We start from the raw sequence: 19,199 nt of genomic DNA, 5'->3' as shown, positions 1-19,199 counted from the left end.
CATATTTCTGCAGAAATCGCTGGTTTCAAATGAGTCATCCGGGCGCCAGATGCCGCAAGAGCGTAAAATGCCGGCAAATGTTGGCTCTTGGTTTTTGTTTTTGCGCTCAGGCTTCCGTTACGAGCAGTGAGGAGGTATATCAAATGTGCTGGTTAGCCTTTTTAAAGAAAAAAAGTAGATTAATATTAACTGACTTGTAATTAATTTTAAATCCTATATAATAGTGGTAGGTATAGAGACAGTGGAACGAATGTTGGGTCTTTTCTTGACACATTTCATTAGGAGCAGACATTAGCAACACTAGCCTTAGCTTTCGTTAGCTAGCTAACGTTTCCCAGTTTCTCCTGGGAAATTTGCTTCAGCATCAGCGACAAACGACGGAATCACAAAAGGTTATAGCGGAGATTTGTGATTTAGCTGTTGCACGTTATAGCCGATTTTATTTTTTAATTTTTTTGCTTTTCCAAGCAGTGAAGGACTGAATGATGATGCCGTAGGCTCGATAAATATTGAGAAGTGAAACGTGTTTGTGTGTCCGAAGGCAACAGGAGCACTGACGGACAGCAATGTCGCTCTATGATGACCTCGGTGTGGGTGCCAGCGACACTAAGACCGAAGGCTGGTCCAAGAACTTCAAGCTACTACAGTCCCAGCTGAAGGTGAAGAAGGCGGCTCTGACACAGGCCAAGGTGCGTGCAGTACTACACATGTATTATAGTGGGTCATTCAATCAAGCTTAACGTACACTTTTGTTTATAAGATGGTCAGAAACATTTTTATTAGCTTGTGAAAAAAGCTCTTATTTTTATATTGTTAGATATTAATGTAATTTAATTAACAAAATATTTTATATTATTTTACATTTAGTCTGAAAAATGTTATGAAAGTTTTGAATTAAACCTGGTCTAGTACATCCCAGTCTAGACTCACCGGTGTTTGCCTCATTCTTCCCTTCTATGTAAAACTGAGCGGTTGCCGTCAGCCTTCATTAAGCTGTATGATTTAAACACAGTATCAGACTAAGTTAATAGTTCTGCAGATTTTAATAAAACTTCTGCGGCTTTACAGGACTTTTAAAAAAAAAAAAAAAAATAAACAAATGGCCGTGGATGGAGCAGCTACAAAGCTCACTTGTCATCACTTTGGAGTTTGTTGATCAGATGCTTTGATGAAGGACTCCTACTCACTTTTTCCCAGTAAAGGTTTTGATGTTGATCACAGGAGGCACGCTGATGTTTTGGACGCCTGAAACAAGTTTTCTTTCACTCAGCCTGAGCTTACCGTCTCGGTAACGGCTCTGCCTTTTTGCTCTTTGCAATCTGTGTATGAGTAAAAAGAATATGGCTCCATCTTAAACCAGCGTTATCATCACTGCTGCTGTTGTGTTATCAGTGCTTTTGTTGAAAACTGGAGGCTGTGTGGACTTAATTTGGTCAAACCTATTATTTACATGCTGCTCCTAAATAAGTTTCTATTGTAGGTTTGTTTTTACATGTAAATGTGGGTGAAATGCTTGCATTTCCATGGTGACAATGGCACGCTACAGAGTCGTATGTTAAACGAAGCATCAAAGCAAAAAAATTGTGTTTAAAAACTTTTTTTAAATTGAAATATTTGATTTACTTGATGAATCATTGCAGCCCTGGGCAACATTAACTCAAACAACCACTATGAGTAAACCACAAATGAGTATGCCGAAAAGCATCTCTGAATGAACTTGTCTATATACAGCAGTTTTCTTGCCATAATTTGGGCTTGTTTATACAGACTGAGGGTTTTTTTTTATGCTACTTCCTTTCTGAGTATTGTTGCTGACCATGTCCATCCAATCATGACCACTGTGTGCCCATGTTCTGATGGCTGCTTCCTGCAGATAGCATCCCATGTCACAAAGCTCAGATAATCCCAGACTGGTGTCTTGAATGTGATAATGAGATCCCTGTGCTCGAATGGTCTCTGCAGTCACCAGATTACAATTCAGTAGAGCATGTTTGGGATGTGCAGCCAACATATCCACGGCAACTGTCTGTCATGCCAGTGTGGAGCAAATGGTTTTCTGTTTGATGTATTTCTACAGTCACTGATCAGAAGAAGAACAAAGTTAATTGGTTGTTTTGTTTATGCTTTTCTTTTCTGTAGACCCAGCGGATGAAGCAGACCACCGTCTTGGCGCCTGTCATTGATCTTAAGAGAGGAAGTTCCAGTGATGAGCGACAGATCACAGACGCTCCTCCACATGTTGCGGCTGGCCTCAAGGTACGGCTCACAGTGTTTGTTCTGGATGGGTACTCAAGACCAATGTTAAACTGTTACTGGGTTGGTCAGTATGGAAATATTGAAAAACACCTGGACAAATTATGCTGTTTATGCAGCATTACTTGAGTCTTAAATATCTGTTAGACCCGGTCTTTTATAACGACAAAGCGGGTGGTGATCGTGTCTGACGTTGCTGTGTGTTCACATTCTCTCTGATCATGGCTTGCAGGCTGAATGTTAAAAGCAAAGGCTCGCTTTGAGACAGGTTGCATATTAGTAGAGTAACACCAGCAACCTTTGGAAAGCTTTACAAGGATTCTTTTAGTCAATGCTTCCTCGGATATGATGAGATTTGCTGAACTACAAATGAAACTGTTTCCAAAACAAGTTGAGACTGAATGCTGTTTTTAAAATAAATCTGCTGATTTGTTTGATAAGCAGCAGTCACTGCTTCTTTAGTGGACACTGGTCAGATACTAAATTCTAGCTTATTCTCAGTTTCTACATGAGACAGGAAGAAACAGATTTACACGGCTGTCGTCATGGTTCAGTGATGAGTGTATGTGGAGCTGCAGCCACTCCTTTCTGGGTGACAGTGAGGCAGCGCTGCAGTAGAGATGAGCAAGGTGGAATGAAATAAGTTTTATTTCTTTAGTTAAGAACAACTGCTCTTTGCTTTGCAGGTATAAAGATAATTGAACAATCACACAGTCTAATATGCGTAAACATGTATTAAAAACCACATTTCCCCTGCTTTCATCCACCCCTTGTGTGCCATAAATCCAGCTTTATCTTTAGTATTACATATAGTATTCTATAGCGTAATGTTGTCAACCAGTTCTTTCATGTTGTCTGTATTTTGCTGTTTTTATTTATTTATTTTTTAATTTAATTCAGTTGGATCTTTGCCAAAGATGCAGAGGGAGAATATAACAGTGTCCCGTGTAAAAATTGTAAAGGAACTCATTTATCTCACTCATGTGTTGCATTTGTTCTCCATGTTTGCTGGTTCTTGCTTTAGGATGCAGTCCCCAGTGCTTTCTCTGCTAGTGATGTGCTGATCCCCTTAGCAGACGAGTATGACCCCATGTTCCCCAATGACTACGAGAAGGTGGTGAAGCGTCACAGAGAAGAACGGCAGCGACAGAGGGAGCAGGAGCGGCAGAAGGAAATTGAAGAGAGGGAAAAGTATGGCTGTTTTCTTTTGTTTTGTTTTAAACTCTCCTCAGTAGGTGATGTATTATACAAGCTAAAGATTGACAAACTAGATGAAATAAAATACTTGAAGCTTTCTATTCTTCCACTTTTAAAATGATTAAAAGAGACTTTTATTTATTAGTTTTCAGGAATTTGGAGGATCTTTACTGTGATTTAGAAATGAACTGAATGAAGCAGACAACTAAATCTGAATGTGGGCGTTGTGTTTGCAGGAAAAGGAAAGACAGACACGAAAGTGGAGCTCCCAGTGGTTTCTCTCGTTTCCCGGCAGCAGAGGAAGACTCGGATGAGGAGGAGGAGTACGAAAAGGAGAGGAGGAAAAGGAGTGAGTTCTTGAAACACCGAATGATGTTTTGACTCTGATTTGCAAGCAAAATAATCTGTGATCTGATCCTTATCCACATTGTTTGGACATTTAGCGTCTCGTGATTTCAAAGTTGACACCCTAGATGGTTTGTGCCCCTCCCAGAGATTACTTGTCTTTGTTTTCTTATCATAAATTGATCACTGAAGTTATTTTGAAAGTAAAACAAAAAGTAAAATCCACTTGCCTGATTGTTTGATCTGTTTTTGTTTGTCTCAGGCATGGGTGGAGCAGCCATTGCCCCTCCATCTTCCCTTGTGGACAGAGATGGTAAGTCTGATAAGTCTGAGGGGATGTTTATCTTTTAAAATAGAAGTAGCAGCATACAACTGGCTCACTGCAGGATAATGAAGAGAAACTGTAGGGGTTTTTTCTCCTGCAGGGTTTGGATTTTTAGGGAAAATGGGGCTTATGAGCTTGAATATTTTTAGTAGAATTTCATTTAAAATATATCTGAATTTTCTTTCTGTGTCATGGACACAGAACGTGACACACAGATTTTGGGATCTTGTGAAAACCGATGGGCTGGTGAAGTCAGGATTGTCAGGTTTGAGCTTTGCTCCACCGTGCAATACCATCTGAGAAGTATCTGATTGGGAGTGGCTTTGTTTGTCAGCATGATGGCACACATTAATAGTGTGTTTACACGCATTGGTAGATAGATATATGTTTTTACTGGATAGATAAAGGCACATCTGGATATGCTGGAACACTATCACTCATGAATTGGCCTCCTCAAAGCCTCAACCTTATTGAAGCCGTGTGGGATCATCTCGACAGAGAACGGGACACAAGGCAGCCAGTGTGTACTGCCACACTGCATTTTAAGTTTTTTAACTTTAACACCGTACAAAAATTTAGCTTTCAGACTTCTGAATGCTCAATTCTAGTCATTTCTTTCTGCTCCTAGCACATATAATGGCAGTAAGAGTGGATATCATATACTGTATTTCCAAAAGTGCTTCCTCACCCACTCACTCACGGCCAAAGTGGATAAAATCAAGCACGTAGGCTTTCATACTGCTTCTACAAATGCTTGTGGATGAATGGATTGCTCTCGGGAGCTTAGTGAATTCCAGTGTGGTACTGTGATAGGATGGCAACAAGTCTAGTCATGAAATTTCTTCACTGCTAAATCTTCCACAGTCATCTGTCAGTAGTGTTATAACAAAGTAGAAATGATTGAAAATGACATCAACTCAGACATGAAGCAGCAGGTCATGTAAAATCAGAGAGCGGGGTCAGCGGTTGTTAAGTGAATGCTTTTGGCAATATCGTGTATGTTTGTCTCAGGTTACTACAGGGCAGCCTGTCGAGGAAATGGAATGATGGTGGTGTTAAAGTTAAAGGAAGAGGAACTAAAACATGGTTTCAGACAGGATGAATATTGCTGTATTTACCAACCCCCATCTACCTGTGACTCATGCAGTTCCAAATAAAGATGTGGAGCTTCAAATGACCATAATAGGTCACCTTTATATGCCTAAAGTTTACTTTGAATGCATGTTGACATTGCAGTTGAGCCCTTTGTTACTGCATTATAACTCATCAGCTATTTTCTGTTTGTGTGTGTGATCTCAGGCTCTTCATTTTCCTATGAAGAGGAGGGCCGTCCTGCCAGAGGCTCAAAGGCGGCCATCCCTCCACCTATGTATGAAGACTCAGACCGGCCCCGCTCACCACCCGGACCGACCAGCTCCTTCCTTGCTAACATGGGGTGGGTGCTTATATTACACAACAAGTAGACTCATATAGTTACTTCATTTATTTCTGCTTGAATAAAAAGTACTTCAAGTTAAGTACTACAGTTAATCAGTTGTATATCATGTTTATATGTACTGTATAGCTGAATGTTTCATGTTATGCATTAACATTGATTCTCCTTCACCTGCAGAGGCACAGTGGCCCATAAGATTATGCAGAAATATGGCTTCAAAGAAGGCCAGGGCCTCGGGAAGCACGAGCAAGGCCTCAGCACGGCGCTGTCCGTGGAAAAGACCAGCAAGAGAGGTGGAAAGATCATCATAGGTGACGCAGCAGAAAAACGTAAGAGCGACCTTTGCTTCTTTTTTTTTTTTTTGTCCTTTCCATCTTTAGCTTAGGGCTGGGCGATGCCTTTGTGTTTGTTTTGTTTTTAAACACTACATTAGCAGGTTAGATCAGAGAAGTTGGTTGATCGAGTTATAATTTGATCATTGTGTCACATAAATGTTTGTGCAGTCATATAGATGTTTACGGCTCTCTCCCCTGCCCCCACTCTCTCATTTCTTTGAATTCTATGCTCACTCTCACAGTGAAAACCAAAACTAAACTGAACTATTTTAAACATAAGACTGCCATTTGTTAAAAACGACATTACTTCTTAACTAAATATACAAATTAAGAAATGTATATTAATTTGTAATCATGTGTCAAACTGTCAGTTTAGGTTTTTATACAAATTCCTGCAAATGTTTCACTCTAAAAGCCTCGTTAAGACATGAAGCATTTCCTACCAGTGAGACTCTGGTTAGAAAGCGAAACAATAAGCTAATGTTTTCTTTCGTGATGCTTCAAGAGTTGACTTAGTGACTCAGTTTACACTTGAACTTACTAAGCGTGGGTAAATTGGCACGTACAAAAAGACCTTATAGGAAAACAGAAATCATCATTTGCAGTCAGGTCATGACTGTATCTGTGTTAATACAGTTTCTGTGCCACTTGTGTAAACAGGCACATTACAGTTTAGTTGGGTTTTTGTGTGTGTGTGTGTGTGTGTTAATGTTCCCATGATGGATCAATCTCTGAGTAAAAACAAAACTAAAACCCTGAAATACTTCAAACCCATCAGCTCACTGTAAAATGATTTCTGCTGCTTGTAATAATCATCCTTACGTATCTAGTAAGGATTCTTCTCCCTCCATTACTCAATGTTAAGTTCACTGTACCTCTGTTTATTATAATGACAGTGTTACCTGAAGCATGCAGCGTGTGGGTCTCAACCCTAAACATGCAGGAGTGAAAAGCCAGAGGTCGGACCCAAAACTTTGGCTTCATGCTCGTAGCTTTGTGCCATCCAACCGTGCCAGTTAGGCGCTTGTAAGACTCCTAACAGCATTTATGACAGGCACATGTGTGCCTGATGTGGCTGTGGGGTCACGGCAGAAATCTGCCCCACCCTGAGCCTGGCTGTGCCAGAGGTTTCTTCCTGTTAAAGGGGAATTTTTCCTTCCCATTGTCACCAAGTGCTTACTAATAGGGTGTCGTCTGATTGTTGGGTTTTCTCTGTGTTATTGTTGGGTCTTTTCCTTACAACAGTCATTTAATTCAAGAGGGTTGCGGCCCACTTAAATACCAGAAAATGCCATGGGCCAAATCTTAAAAGAAAAGTCAAGTTACAAGAGAAATCAATTCATTTCCTAAAAATTCTGTTTAAAAAACCAAACAAACATAAGCAACACAGGCTTTTTCGCTCTAAATAGCTCAAACGTATTGCAGTCATATGCTAAGTGCTGAGCCACTGTGTGACCCCACCTACCACTGGGCCCCAAGTTCCAGTGCAAGAGCAACATTACTCACTACTCTGCCCTAAATAGTCAGAGTAGTGAGTAATATCACAAACTAATCACTTCCTATTACCAGTTTGAATTCCCTTTTTATAGAAATGAATCATTTTATATAAATATGTAACTGTAAATGTTTATAACTTCAAACTGAATTTCTGTGATTGCTGTGGGCCACCTGCAGTACCTTCATAGCCCACTCGGGGTCCCCAGCCAAACCTTGAGTATCACTGCCTTACAATATCAAGCTGCTTGAAGTGACTGTTGATGTGATTTGGCGCCATATAATTTAAAATAAATAAATATATAGGTCTCCATCAATTTTACAGTTTTGGTTTATTGGCTTCTGTTCATAAAATACTCTTTTATGACCCTTTTAAACCAGATTAGCTCAACTGGATTTTTAATTTTTTTTTATTTCTTCACATTGTGCTCCAGTAGCACGCTACTCTCAGCCTGCCCCTCAAGATCCACATCGCCCAGCCCTACCACTCGTGTTCTGATGTTTATGCCCCACCCCACCTTTCTGTGTTCCTTTTCACCCTGTCTGCTTCAACGTGATTTACTATATCTGTCAGCTGCATGAAAAGCTGCTTTTGCCTGTATTGTCTCAAGCCTGTCCTGGTCTGTGTGAGCATGTGCAATATTCAGCCGTCCACTGTTTTCACATACTTTTGTTTTGGGTGTGACCACAGCAAGAATCCATTTCAATATCAGTTAGATGTTTTACAGTGACCTTTACATGCATGTCTTTTCATTTTTTGTGTGCGTGTGTGTGTTTCTGTGTGTGTGTGTGCGCGCGTGTGTGTAAGCAGCAGGCTCCAGCCAATCAGGTGCCACTGAGACTTCAGGCTCTGCAGGTTGGCCTCCACTCCCATTTTCTCCCTTTCATATTGCAGAATGTGCCACACGGATCATCTTTAAAGTTTGTGTTTGCATGACTTTTATATACATGCATACTGTCACACAGTTACTCTATGCGCGTGTCACAGATTCATTGTATTAGCATGAATCTCTGCATCCATGTTCTCTACGCAGCATATTTGTGTTAAAACAGCTGTCAGCTTGGACACATCCAGTTATTGATACCTTCGTACCTTCCTGACTTATCACATATGGTAACTGGGGGTATTATAAGCTGAGTTGTAAAGTAGATGAGGGGTATTTCAAAGCTAACTTACTTTATTGGAACCTTGCATAACCACATTTAATATAGACGTGTGGACTTTGACCTACAAAGAAAGAAGGCTGCTAGTGCTTCCACTGCTAACATTGATCATATTAAGTTGGTGTTCTCTTACTTCAAGAGTAGATGATTAGTTTAATGGTTAAATTTCTGTTTAATTAGGACATTTGCACTTTGGACACCTACATTCTTCCATAGCTTATTGATGTGAGTTTGTAGCCACATTTGACACCAGGCAGTAGCTAAAAGTGCGCTAAAGTGTGTATCTGTTCTCAAGGGTAATACTGCACACTAGGGCTGCACAATTGATTGTTAGAAAATTGCGATCTCATTTCCAAATGACAACGATTAAAAAAAAGAAAAGAAAAAAAAGATGATGATTGTACCGCATTTTGATCCGGGACATAATCTGCATGAAAACAAATGACAAGGGCGGAGCCTTATACCACGTGATACAGAAACCAGCTGGCAGGGAAAAAACAACGGAGAGCACGTGAGAGATGATGAAGCTGTAAAGGCCAAGAAAGTGACAGGAGAAACTCCGTCCCGGTCAACCACCCAAACATCAATAACGGGAACCTTATACAGCGCTTCCCCATACCCGTCGAACTCCCGCAGGCACAAAGAAATTACGGAGGCTGGCTAAATATATGGCTGAGCAAAACAAGGGATTTAGGAGAATGATCAACACCCTAGACAAACGCTACACAGTGCCGTCCCGCAACTATTTTTCTATTGTTGCACTACCTGCTCTATACACGCAGTGTCGAGCAACGGTGGAGACGGAATTTCAAGCAGTACAACATTTTGCGGCAACGACAAAACGTGAGACATTTATGGTTTTTATGTTCAGTCTCAACTGTTACGAATTTGATGTGCAGTTAATAAGTGCAATAAATATTTATATTGGAAAAGAAAATCATGAGAGAATCGTGATCTCAATTCTAAGCAAATAAATCGTGATTCTCATTTTATGCAAAATCGTGCAGCCCTACTGCACACAGCTGTATCCTTTTTGTCTGGCTCACTTTTATCAGCAGGAGTTTTGGTTGCACTCTGTCTATGACCCTGTTCACAGCTCACTTAGCTCCACTCAGTGTTTCACATGTATAGACTGCCCTCTGGTGGCGTCATTATGCAGTGCACTATAATATGACAACCTCGATAAAGCATCAACAGTGTCATATTATATAACACCAAATCTCTCTGTTTGTTTGCTTACAAACTCGATCTGATAATCAGGAGTTGAGTAACCCAAACTTGGCTCATATCTTAGTCCCCTGAAGCTTCCTGTCTATATCAGATAATGGGAATATTATTATGTTGCCTGGCAGCCACCTACCAGTTGGCAAAAAGTGATTGAGTTTGTGCACCTGTAACACCTACAAAAGGATCTTATTATTTTAATTTAATGACATTAGTATCTAATTTATCATATCTTGAATATTCATATTTCCATGTACATCTGAAGTCAAGTTTACTGTATTTAGGGTCTATATCAAAACTTTAATGTTGGATAAATAACTGTATAATTGTACTTTTATGCTAAGGGCTTTCAAGCCATGTGAATTCCTCCAGCCTACTAAAGCACTTTCTTTCCAGCTTGTTACTTTTGCCAGGTGCTACTGTAGGTAAACCATAAGGCTAATGTAAATAAGCCAATGTCATAAAAAATTTAGTTATAAAATCCTCTTTTACTCTATCGTCTTCCATACCAGTTTTTCATTATTCACTTAATCTGTGGTAGACACTGTCTGGATACTGAGTGTTGTAGTAGATTCCACAGATGGTTGACTTAAAGGTCATATATGCATGGCAATACATTATGTTTATACTATGAGTCCCCTAATTATCTTCTATTTATCAATTTGGCCTCTATCACCTTTTTGTAACTTTTGTAAATGCGATTCGATCAAACAATACTGTAGTCTGGTTATGTACTGCAATCTGCAACACAAATGCTCTGCTGTGCTATAATGCTGTGATGCCGCCCAGGCTGAAGCTGCAACTCGGCCTCAATTTGAAAATTGATTTTAACCTCCTAGGACCTGGCGTCCACATCACATTTTGGGTTATTTAGACCAAAATACTCAATTTTGCTCTACAAGGGCCTGATATCAACTTACAAGGACATTATACTTCTACTGTTCTATCAAAATTTTAAACTAATATCCTCATATGTGGCTCTTATTTTTCTTAAAGACAAAAATCAGGTAAAAAAAAATCTGGTAATTCTTTGTTTTTACGTTCATCTGGCCCCAATCAGCCCAAATATCAAAGAGAAATTAAAAATGCATGCCGTGGAAGGGTTCAGGTCTTAGGAGGTTAAGTCTTCCCTGCTTTGAATTTGGTCTGTGCTTCTTATAGCAGGGTGCAGAGTTTTGCCTGTACAGCATGCTCTTTGCTGCCAACGCAAACAAGCTTCAAGTCTCCCTCTCAACAGCTTTTCATCAAATGTTTGGCTTCTGTGCAGTTTTCACTCTTTGACCTGTTCTCCTAACCCCTGGACAATTATTTATGACAAGTCAAATCTGCAATGTATTCCATTATGACTTAACCCAGTAAAGCCTGCACATTCACATAATTGCCATAAAATTCCCGCCTTTTTTTTCTTTTTTTAAAAATTGGGGCATTTATGGAAAATTCTGACAAATTAAAAAAACAAACAAACAAAACAATTAACATCAATTCGTATACATGAGTTTGTTTTTTTGTTTTTTTTGCAATTTATTGCTTATAGCCATATATAGCAAGCGTAGATTAAAAAGGAAATAGCCGATTTGTAATAAGAGGCCAACTCCTCCCTGTCATTAAACATGTCAGTGTTTCTGTTTAACCACTAGAGGGCACAATTGGATATCGCTCCATCCATGTTTACCTTTTCTGTATGCCTGTTGAATAACTTGAGCTCTGTTATCAGTGTTGTTTATCGTCCAGTTAAATGAGTGTCAAATAAGAACATAGCTACTCTGATAGTCTCTTATATTCTCTAATGTGCTAGCAGCTTAAGCGCGCCCTTTAACCGCTTATTATTATTATTATTATTAATTAGTAATATCAATACTTTTGTCAGATCGTCATTTAGATTTCCGAATGTAGAAAAATAGTGTGGAAATTGCTTTTTTTTTTTTTTCTTTTTTTTTGTTTTTTTTAGTTGTTTAACTTAATATCTAAACGGAAAAATATAAAGATGAGCAGAAAAACTTCAGCTCTGTTTTGTTTTATACATTTCAGTATTTGAGTGAGACTGGCAACTTGGTCACTTTCCAGAAATCTTAACAGTTTTATTACTTGAATGACCCAGAATGACCCAACTAGATGTCAGACGAAGCAGATATCAGACCAGCTGACGCAAAACAAACTGCTGAATTGTTTCATTTATCATCTGTGTTGAATCAAGCTCCCAAGTTTTGAACAGTCCCGCACAAATCCACTTATCGTCCGACACCTTCTGTTGCTCCATCCAGCATACCTGCTGCCTGTAAATATTCTGATGATAAGGAAAAAATTATGATCACCTCTGTTTTCTTCCAATCAGCTGACTCCTCCAAGAAGTCTGACGCAAACCCGCTCACTGAGATCCTGAAAAACCCGACCAAGGTGGTCCTGCTGAGGGTACGTGTAATTTAACCCTGTGTGCTGTTAAATCCCCCCTTTCTAGGTTTGGCTGCTATAGCATTAGAAACATGATCAGTGGGTTATAAGTGGCACATGTTATTATTTCAACACAGAACACTGGGTTATGGAAGGACTGCAGTTTAAGTATGAGATTATGACTAGTCTGATGTCCCGTGCAGCTTGGTTACATGTGTCGTTTCCCTTCGTAGAACATGGTGGGGCGAGGAGAGGTGGACGAGGACTTGGAGGGAGAGACGAAAGAGGAATGCGAGAAATACGGCAAAGTAGTTAAATGTGTCATTTTTGAGGTGAGATGAAGTGATTTATAAAACTCGATTTACGTAAAGTCATCAAAACAGAAGCGTGAAGATTCTTTCCTCTGTCAGATTGCAGAGGTGCCAGATGATGAAGCCGTCAGAATATTTCTGGAGTTTGAGAGGGTGGAGTCGGCCATCAAAGGTCAGTATTCACTTCTTTTAAGTGCCATCCCTGGAATAGGCCTCAACTCATGAAATATCAGGCATTTGCATCAGACCATGTTGCCTTCAAGTGTCACAGGAGCTTGAGGAACTTCCTCGCTGTGCACTTGTTCATAATGAAAGTGGTTGCCTCACACGTTTCCATTCTCATTTAAACAATGGTTTTCAGTCTGCATATGTAGGCGACTGTTTCCTAAATAACTTCATGTAACAGCATCGCACTTTTCTTTTTTCTTTCTCTTTTTTTTTGGGGGGGGGGAGGAATCCTTGCATAACTGCTCTAATAATGTGGGTGAAAATGTGTCCCATTCTAAATGAGTTGGCCCAGATCAGAAACAAGGTGAGACTCCCATTCCCTGCGGTGTTACATCATTTGTGACCCAGCAACCCAGGCGTCTCCCTGTGGCACCGGCAGAACCGCGCTTATATCACAGCTCTCAGAAAGCAGGGCAGGTTCTCAAAGAACGACACTAAAACCTGTCAGAAAGAATCAAATTAAAAGTCTCACACTAAGTGATCTGTTTCTGGAGGTGATGGCGAAGCATCCGGAAAGTGAAGTCTGAGGGCATGTTCTCGCACTCATAGGCCGGAGATGATTGTTGTATTTGGTGTCCGTCAGGGTAGCTGTAAATAATATGCTGGAACCCAGTTAAACCTGATTTTCTTCTGTCACTGTGTGAAAATGGGTCATGTTTATCCTCATGTTAGCTATGATTCCCCTACAGGGAAGAGAACGGCGAGTGTAGCATCTAGCACCTGGTTCATTTAAGTTAGTTTCTTCTAGTAGAGGTGATTTAGCTGGTTTTTGCTCATGAATTTCATTTGTAGTTACTTTGGATATGGCTGGAGTTGTTCAAAGTGCAGTTAAGATATACCAGTCTGCCCATAACATCCACATTTATATCTCCCCTCCAAGGTTGCATCTTTGTGCTCCTCTGGTCATCATGTGCAACTAAGACTTGAATCCACCAATTGAGACATCAAGCATGTTGCCAATCTGACTGCAATCTGTCTACATTTGATTTAAACAGACCAAACAGCGCGGTTGTGAAACACCCTTTGATGGCTCCCTTTAAGCCCTGTTCTGATCTTGACCTCTCTCTGGGATTTTTATCGCTCATTTCGAATGTGCACAAAAAGCAAACGTCAACTTCCCCATTAAAGCGATCGATGCTGTCTTGAGTGTTGAGACAGGGTGAGCGTGACAGTGACTCAGAAGTAGTAAGAAGCAGTTTTGGGTGACAGGATTCAAAGGTCAGACTGTCGGCTAAAGCCTCTCAAACACTGAAACATACTGTATTCTGCTAGAACACTACTAATCAGACATACAGAGTTGTTGTTGTTGTTGTTGTTGTTAGTTTTTTTGTTTTGTTTTTTAAGCAGTGGCCACCCAACAGTACATCACAGTAGTGTCCACGCTTGAAGGAATGCAATACTACCCAAGAAGATAAAGTTTGAGGTTAAATTTTCCCGGCTATTCTTTGAAAGGTTTAATGGCTACATAAAAACCAGCTAAATAATCCTGTCGGTTCTCTTCACTGCTGACGTGAGTATGAGGTGATGGAAAGGTTACAGAGCCTGGTGATTGCACATTGTCCTCAAACAGAAAGTTGTTCATTAGCTTCATTAGATTACAGATAGTAAATGACAATAGTTAAAGGAACAGTTTGTCATTTTACTGAGAAGTTGTAAAGGTTTATAATGATGAATTTAGATCTGTTGTTGGACATTTAGCACTTTCTGCTCAGCATTTACAGAAAGAGCACAGTGACTATTGCACATGAGAGGTGGAAACTCAGATTTTTGCAATTGGCCCTGTTGCATAGGTGTTTCTCGGAGTTCCTTTCTCAGGGCACAAAATTTAGTGAGGGGAATATTTAAGTTTTGCTATGCATAAGATGTATATGTAATAACAGTTTTTTGCACATCGGTTATTGCTGTGTAGAGGAGACATCGCAGTAAGTTAAGGGTGCGCTAGAAGTGCGCTTATTGATTTATGTGGCATTCCAGATGAGGATGTGGTTAGAAATGGATGGATTACAAAGCCACCTAATTCTACATTTGTTTAGTGAACTCTGAAATGACCTGGAAAGTAAAAGAGTCACGCAGTGCCAGCAGCAGCAAAACTTACTGCACTTCTTCAATTCTCGGTTTCTGGTTCCTGTAAACTGCTTCAAAGCGAAACAGCTGACGAATGGCAAGAACAGGGAGAATGACTATGTTGAATTTGGACCCTGTCCTTAGTATATTCAGGCCTTGGATATGGATGTTGGTCATGATGCATTTATGTTAATAAATCTTTATCAGGGAAAATGTGTCTTTTAATTTTTAAGTTTTATTACACTGAAATTAAAGCGTTTTGATTTCAGGGTCATGAAAGGTGCACATGGTTTTCACCATGATCTCGTGATCGTCTAACACGTGACTGTTTGTTTTGTTTTTTTTTGTCATGGGTTACACAAATTCAGCTGCATGCACTTTGGCAATAGGTGTACGTCTGTGTAATCATATTGGATTTTTTGCATGTGATCTATTTTTGTTTTTCTGTCTCTTTCTCAGCGTAGAACCGTTATGGTGGTGCTGTCAACATCGAAGCAATTACTAAAGCCTGTTTCCATTCTAACGAGCTCATGACTGCCACTGTAGGCCTACACTGAACCTACACACGCATATTATATTGATATGCTTGTCCTGATAGTAAATTACCCACAGCTCTTGGCAGATTGTGCGTGTCACATTGAAATGAACAGAGTGCGCCTGCGTTTAGAAAACAGCACAACTTTTGTAAATCATCCGCAAAACTAACCGCACCCATAACATAAAATAATTGCTCTCTTTAACCCTTGTGAAGAAAGCACGTTTAAAAAATGGTCTGGATTCATCTTTGAAAAGATGCACAATTGTACACTAACCATCTGTTTCCATACAAATCAAGATGTTCCCCTTAGCTGCTGTAGTCATAACACACATTGTTTTGTGCATATGCACGCGCTTTATGGCTGTCTACCAACTGAAGTGATCTCCGGCGTCCTTCAAGATCCATTAACATGCTTGGGACACACATGCCTCAGTGACTAATGCTGAATCCTGTCCTCTCACACAGTCGGATATGACGCGTCCTTTTTACAGGATCATTACCTCAGTGGTTCATCTTTAGGAGACAGTCCTGGGAAATGACCCTGACATAAAATTTCCTATTTTCCTAGAATGCAGAAGTACGAGAGGCAAAAAAAAGTTTTCTTTTTTTTCTCTTCTCGAGTGTTGTTTGCTGGGAACTACCAGCATGAATCGGCTGGTTTTCATAAACAGTGTAATAATTTATTTTTTACAAAGGAGAGATGAACTGATCTTTGGAGGTCACAGAGAATAAAATACCATAAAACATGTTGAGACAATAGTGACTTTGTTTTAGTTTGTTGTGTTTTGTTCTTCCTGTGCGTAAGTGATACAACATTCTCATGTTAGCAGGAATCTGCTTCAAAGGAACACAAGGTTTCCAGATTTGTGCCAGATACTCCACAGCATCTGTGTTCTGATGTCTTTGATGGGCCTGTTTTGATCAATGTTTTTAATTGAAGGCCACATGCTTACCCAGTAAATATCAGAACAGGGTGCAGCCTCAACTGTACAACTTTTTAACAGCCATATTGTTAAAAAAAAAAAATCAGCATGCAGCTGAGTTGTTGGGTATCTATACTGATGTGGACTGGGTAAAATGTTCGGAGTGAAAAGATGCCACGTTTGTTTCATGGAGATGGAAAAAGATCAACATTTGTATGTGAAAATGATGGAGGTTGGTCCATTGGGCTGAAAATTCACTGCAGCAATTGAAAATGGTACTCAGTAAGCCCCACATGCATGTATGCATTACCAGGGCTCGCAAAATCGCTAGCCCGACGTCCCGGGGCTAGCGATTTTTCCAGTCGGGCTACCAAAATCTATCTCTGCCCTGCCCGTCGGGCTATCGTAGGAAGGAAAATATATGTCAATGCTTTTGCATTCTTTCGCCAATGTAGCTGAGTAATTATGTCATTGGCATCGATGAGCCACTTTCAATGTGTGACATATTGAAATTGCGTTTGAATTTGCGCTTGCTTCTTGCTTTCACTTTCATTTTGTGATCGCGAATTGTGTGCAGAGAGCAGCAGCACTGATTGGTGAGTGATGATTAATTGCGCACCAATTCCTCTGACATCGTCTTATCACTCATTAGCTTACTATTCAAACGCGACAAGTGAAATCTCTCACAGGAAGCTTAAACATGTGAGAGGTTGAGTGCGCAAAGAATCGCTGACCGTTATGTGAGTGTGTGTGTGTGTGTGTGTGTGTGTGTGTGTGTGTGTGTGTGTGTGTGTGTGTGTGTAAAAGCAGCAGGATTTAAGCTGGTATTTTAGGTCTGCCCAGCTAAATAAGACGGGTCAGGGTGAAGTAGGGGCAGCCAAAGAAAAGCCTACCGCAAAACGGAAAAGTTATGACAAATCAGACTATAAGGCAAAAAGAAAGTGCAGCTTTTTTGGTTTCATGGACAAAATAATTTCTGTGGCTGGAATATGACGAGCTAAATAACATGACGTTCTGCCAGGTGTGTTGTGAGTTTCATTTGATTTCTGAGTCGACAAGCGCCTTTGTTACTGGGACCAGTAATTTTAAGAAAGACCCCATCAGAACCCATGAGAAATGCATTATTGCCCAGTCTGCAGTATCTTTCCCAGAACAAACAGCAATTGCAAAAAAACATACTAAAAATAAACCAAGCACAACAAGAACTCCTGAAAAAGCTGTTTAGAACAGCGTGCTATGTTGCAGAGAGTGAATTACCACTGGCAAAATTTATCAGTCTTTGCAAACTTCAAAAAGCAAATGGCCTAGATCTTGGTTCCACTTGCCTCTTACCCGTGACTTCAGTGGAAATTTCAAATTCAGGATCTGACACAGACTGCTTCATGTTCTACACAGTTCTTACAAGTTCATAGAAATTTCTGTTCAATTTGAACCAAGTATTTGAGTTGATGGTTGTAATTTTTATACTGTTGTTGTGATTTGCATTTTAACAATTTTTTTGATTAACTTTTGTTTCCGTTACAATATTATACTTTAATGTATAATATTGTAACGGAAACAAAACAAAAAAAATGGCTTTTTTTATTCAGGCTACTTAAATTTATTTTGGGCTACCAAAAACTGAAGAATGCCTGCCCAAAGGGCTACCAGAGAGTTTGAAATTTTGCGAGCCTTGATTACTGATATCACAACATGCTCCTAATGAGATCATGGGTGTCCTTGGGGGATTTCCTCCTAGCTCGGAAGCATCAATGAGTTCCTGGATGATGCAAGGTGCAACCTGCCAGTGTCAGGTGGACTGAAACATAATGTCCCAAAATGTGGTGGATTTTGTTCTTTTTGCATATGACTCTACTTTGTTTTTTTCCAGGTTCTGACATTAATTGTTCCTCTCTTTTGCAGCTGTTGTGGATCTGAACGGACGATATTTCGGTGGGCGAGTTGTCAAGGCCTGCTTCTACAATCTAGACAAGTTTCGGGTTTTGGACCTCGGCGAGCAGGTTTGAATTCACCCTGGGAAACTACAAGAACCACCACACAAGAAGCTCACATCATCTCCCCACATGTACATAAACCTTTTTTATATTTCCTGAACAGCAGTCTGTGTAGTGATACATGTCTGTAGTATATTGGCTTGTTTGTCCTGTGTTGGAAAAAAAAAAAAACACAAAAAACTTTTATGTAAAAAGAATAAAGGATATAAACAACATTGAGTTGATGGTTTTGTCATTTTTACATAGAAGATTTTCTGTTTCTGGTTTTAAATCTTCATTAGTTAAGACAACAAAGCTCATTCTTCATGTTGACTGTCGTTGTGTTCTTAAGTGTCAAAATATGAACACTAATATAACGAGAGGTTAAACTCTAGAAACCCACTCCAATCATATGTTGTATCTCCAGGAAGCCTACTTTCCTTGTCTGAAGTTTGTCTGACATAACGCAGGTTCCTCGTTAGTGTTAACACATCCCCAGGCAGAGACTGTCTTGATTTAGCCTTGCCGGATTATAGGAAGGGGACTGGGACAGTGAACGCAACCCCAGCCTCATTCAGAACTTATGTAAGTGCGCCAGAAGGGCCCTGGAGGTTCCCGTGAAAAACGTCAGGAAGGATCCCACTGGAGAAGGTTTAAATCAGATCAGGGAAACGGGTTGGACAGAGAAACGGAAACAAGAAGCGAGACCCATTTAAAAGATTTAATCATTCCATTCATTTAGGGTGGTGAAAGGTCAAAGGTTGAAGTGATGGGAGTTGATGGTTAAAAGCTGAGGAATAAAAACAAATGTTTGATCGACTGCTCTTGTTGATCATTTTGATTATGAAATAAGCCCAGCTAAGAGAGCATTAAATTAAACAACAAAATGTTAAGTTGATTATTCAGTCTTTTACTGAGTGTGTGCAGTGTGTTTGTGTCAGAGTGCAAACCAGGAGCAGTGCTTGATGTTGAGCGTGTGTCCTGAGCATGCACAGCAGAGTG

General features: G+C 40.0%; 1 protein-coding gene across 3 annotated transcripts; it reads left to right on the top strand.

Moving 5' to 3' along the window:
* Window positions 1-24: 24 nt before the first annotated feature.
* rbm17 (RNA binding motif protein 17) lies at window positions 25-18,426 on the top strand. Of its 3 annotated transcripts, none has more exons than XM_087830353.1 (13): window positions 25-134; window positions 542-689; window positions 2,140-2,256; window positions 3,278-3,444; window positions 3,687-3,799; window positions 4,058-4,108; window positions 5,420-5,555; window positions 5,733-5,884; window positions 8,196-8,240; window positions 12,105-12,181; window positions 12,394-12,492; window positions 12,571-12,643; window positions 18,127-18,426. In XM_087830353.1, exons 2-13 carry the CDS (start codon window positions 567-569, stop codon window positions 18,228-18,230), a joined length of 1,257 nt encoding a protein of 418 aa, XP_087686479.1. In that variant the 5' UTR covers window positions 25-134; window positions 542-566; the 3' UTR covers window positions 18,231-18,426. The 3 variants fall into 3 exon arrangements, with proteins under 3 accessions (XP_087686479.1, XP_087686481.1, XP_087686480.1); XM_087830354.1 differs by lacking the exon at window positions 25-134 and adding an exon at window positions 141-392; XM_087830355.1 differs by lacking the exon at window positions 8,196-8,240.
* Window positions 18,427-19,199: the final 773 nt, after the last annotated feature.

The sequence above is a fragment of the Neolamprologus brichardi genome, chromosome 17 (genome assembly GCF_056152115.1).
Source record: "Neolamprologus brichardi isolate AB-2024 chromosome 17, ASM5615211v1, whole genome shotgun sequence".
NCBI classification, from domain to species: Eukaryota; Metazoa; Chordata; class Actinopteri; order Cichliformes; family Cichlidae; genus Neolamprologus; species Neolamprologus brichardi.
Note: the sequence above shows the minus strand (reverse complement) of the source record. Positions and strands in the feature narration are given on the sequence as shown.

What these genes read in the sequence shown, in the direction of transcription:
- rbm17 (XM_087830353.1), top strand. Translation starts at nt 567, where the DNA reads ATGTCGCTCTATGATGACCTCGGTGTGGGTGCCAGCGACACTAAGACC. An exon ending in CGGCTCTGACACAGGCCAAG is followed by an intron (nt 690 to 2,139) that starts GTGCGTGCAGTA and finishes TCTTTTCTGTAG; the next exon opens with ACCCAGCGGATGAAGCAGAC. An exon ending in AGGTGACGCAGCAGAAAAAC is followed by an intron (nt 5,885 to 8,195) that starts GTAAGAGCGACC and finishes GTGTGTAAGCAG; the next exon opens with CAGGCTCCAGCCAATCAGGT.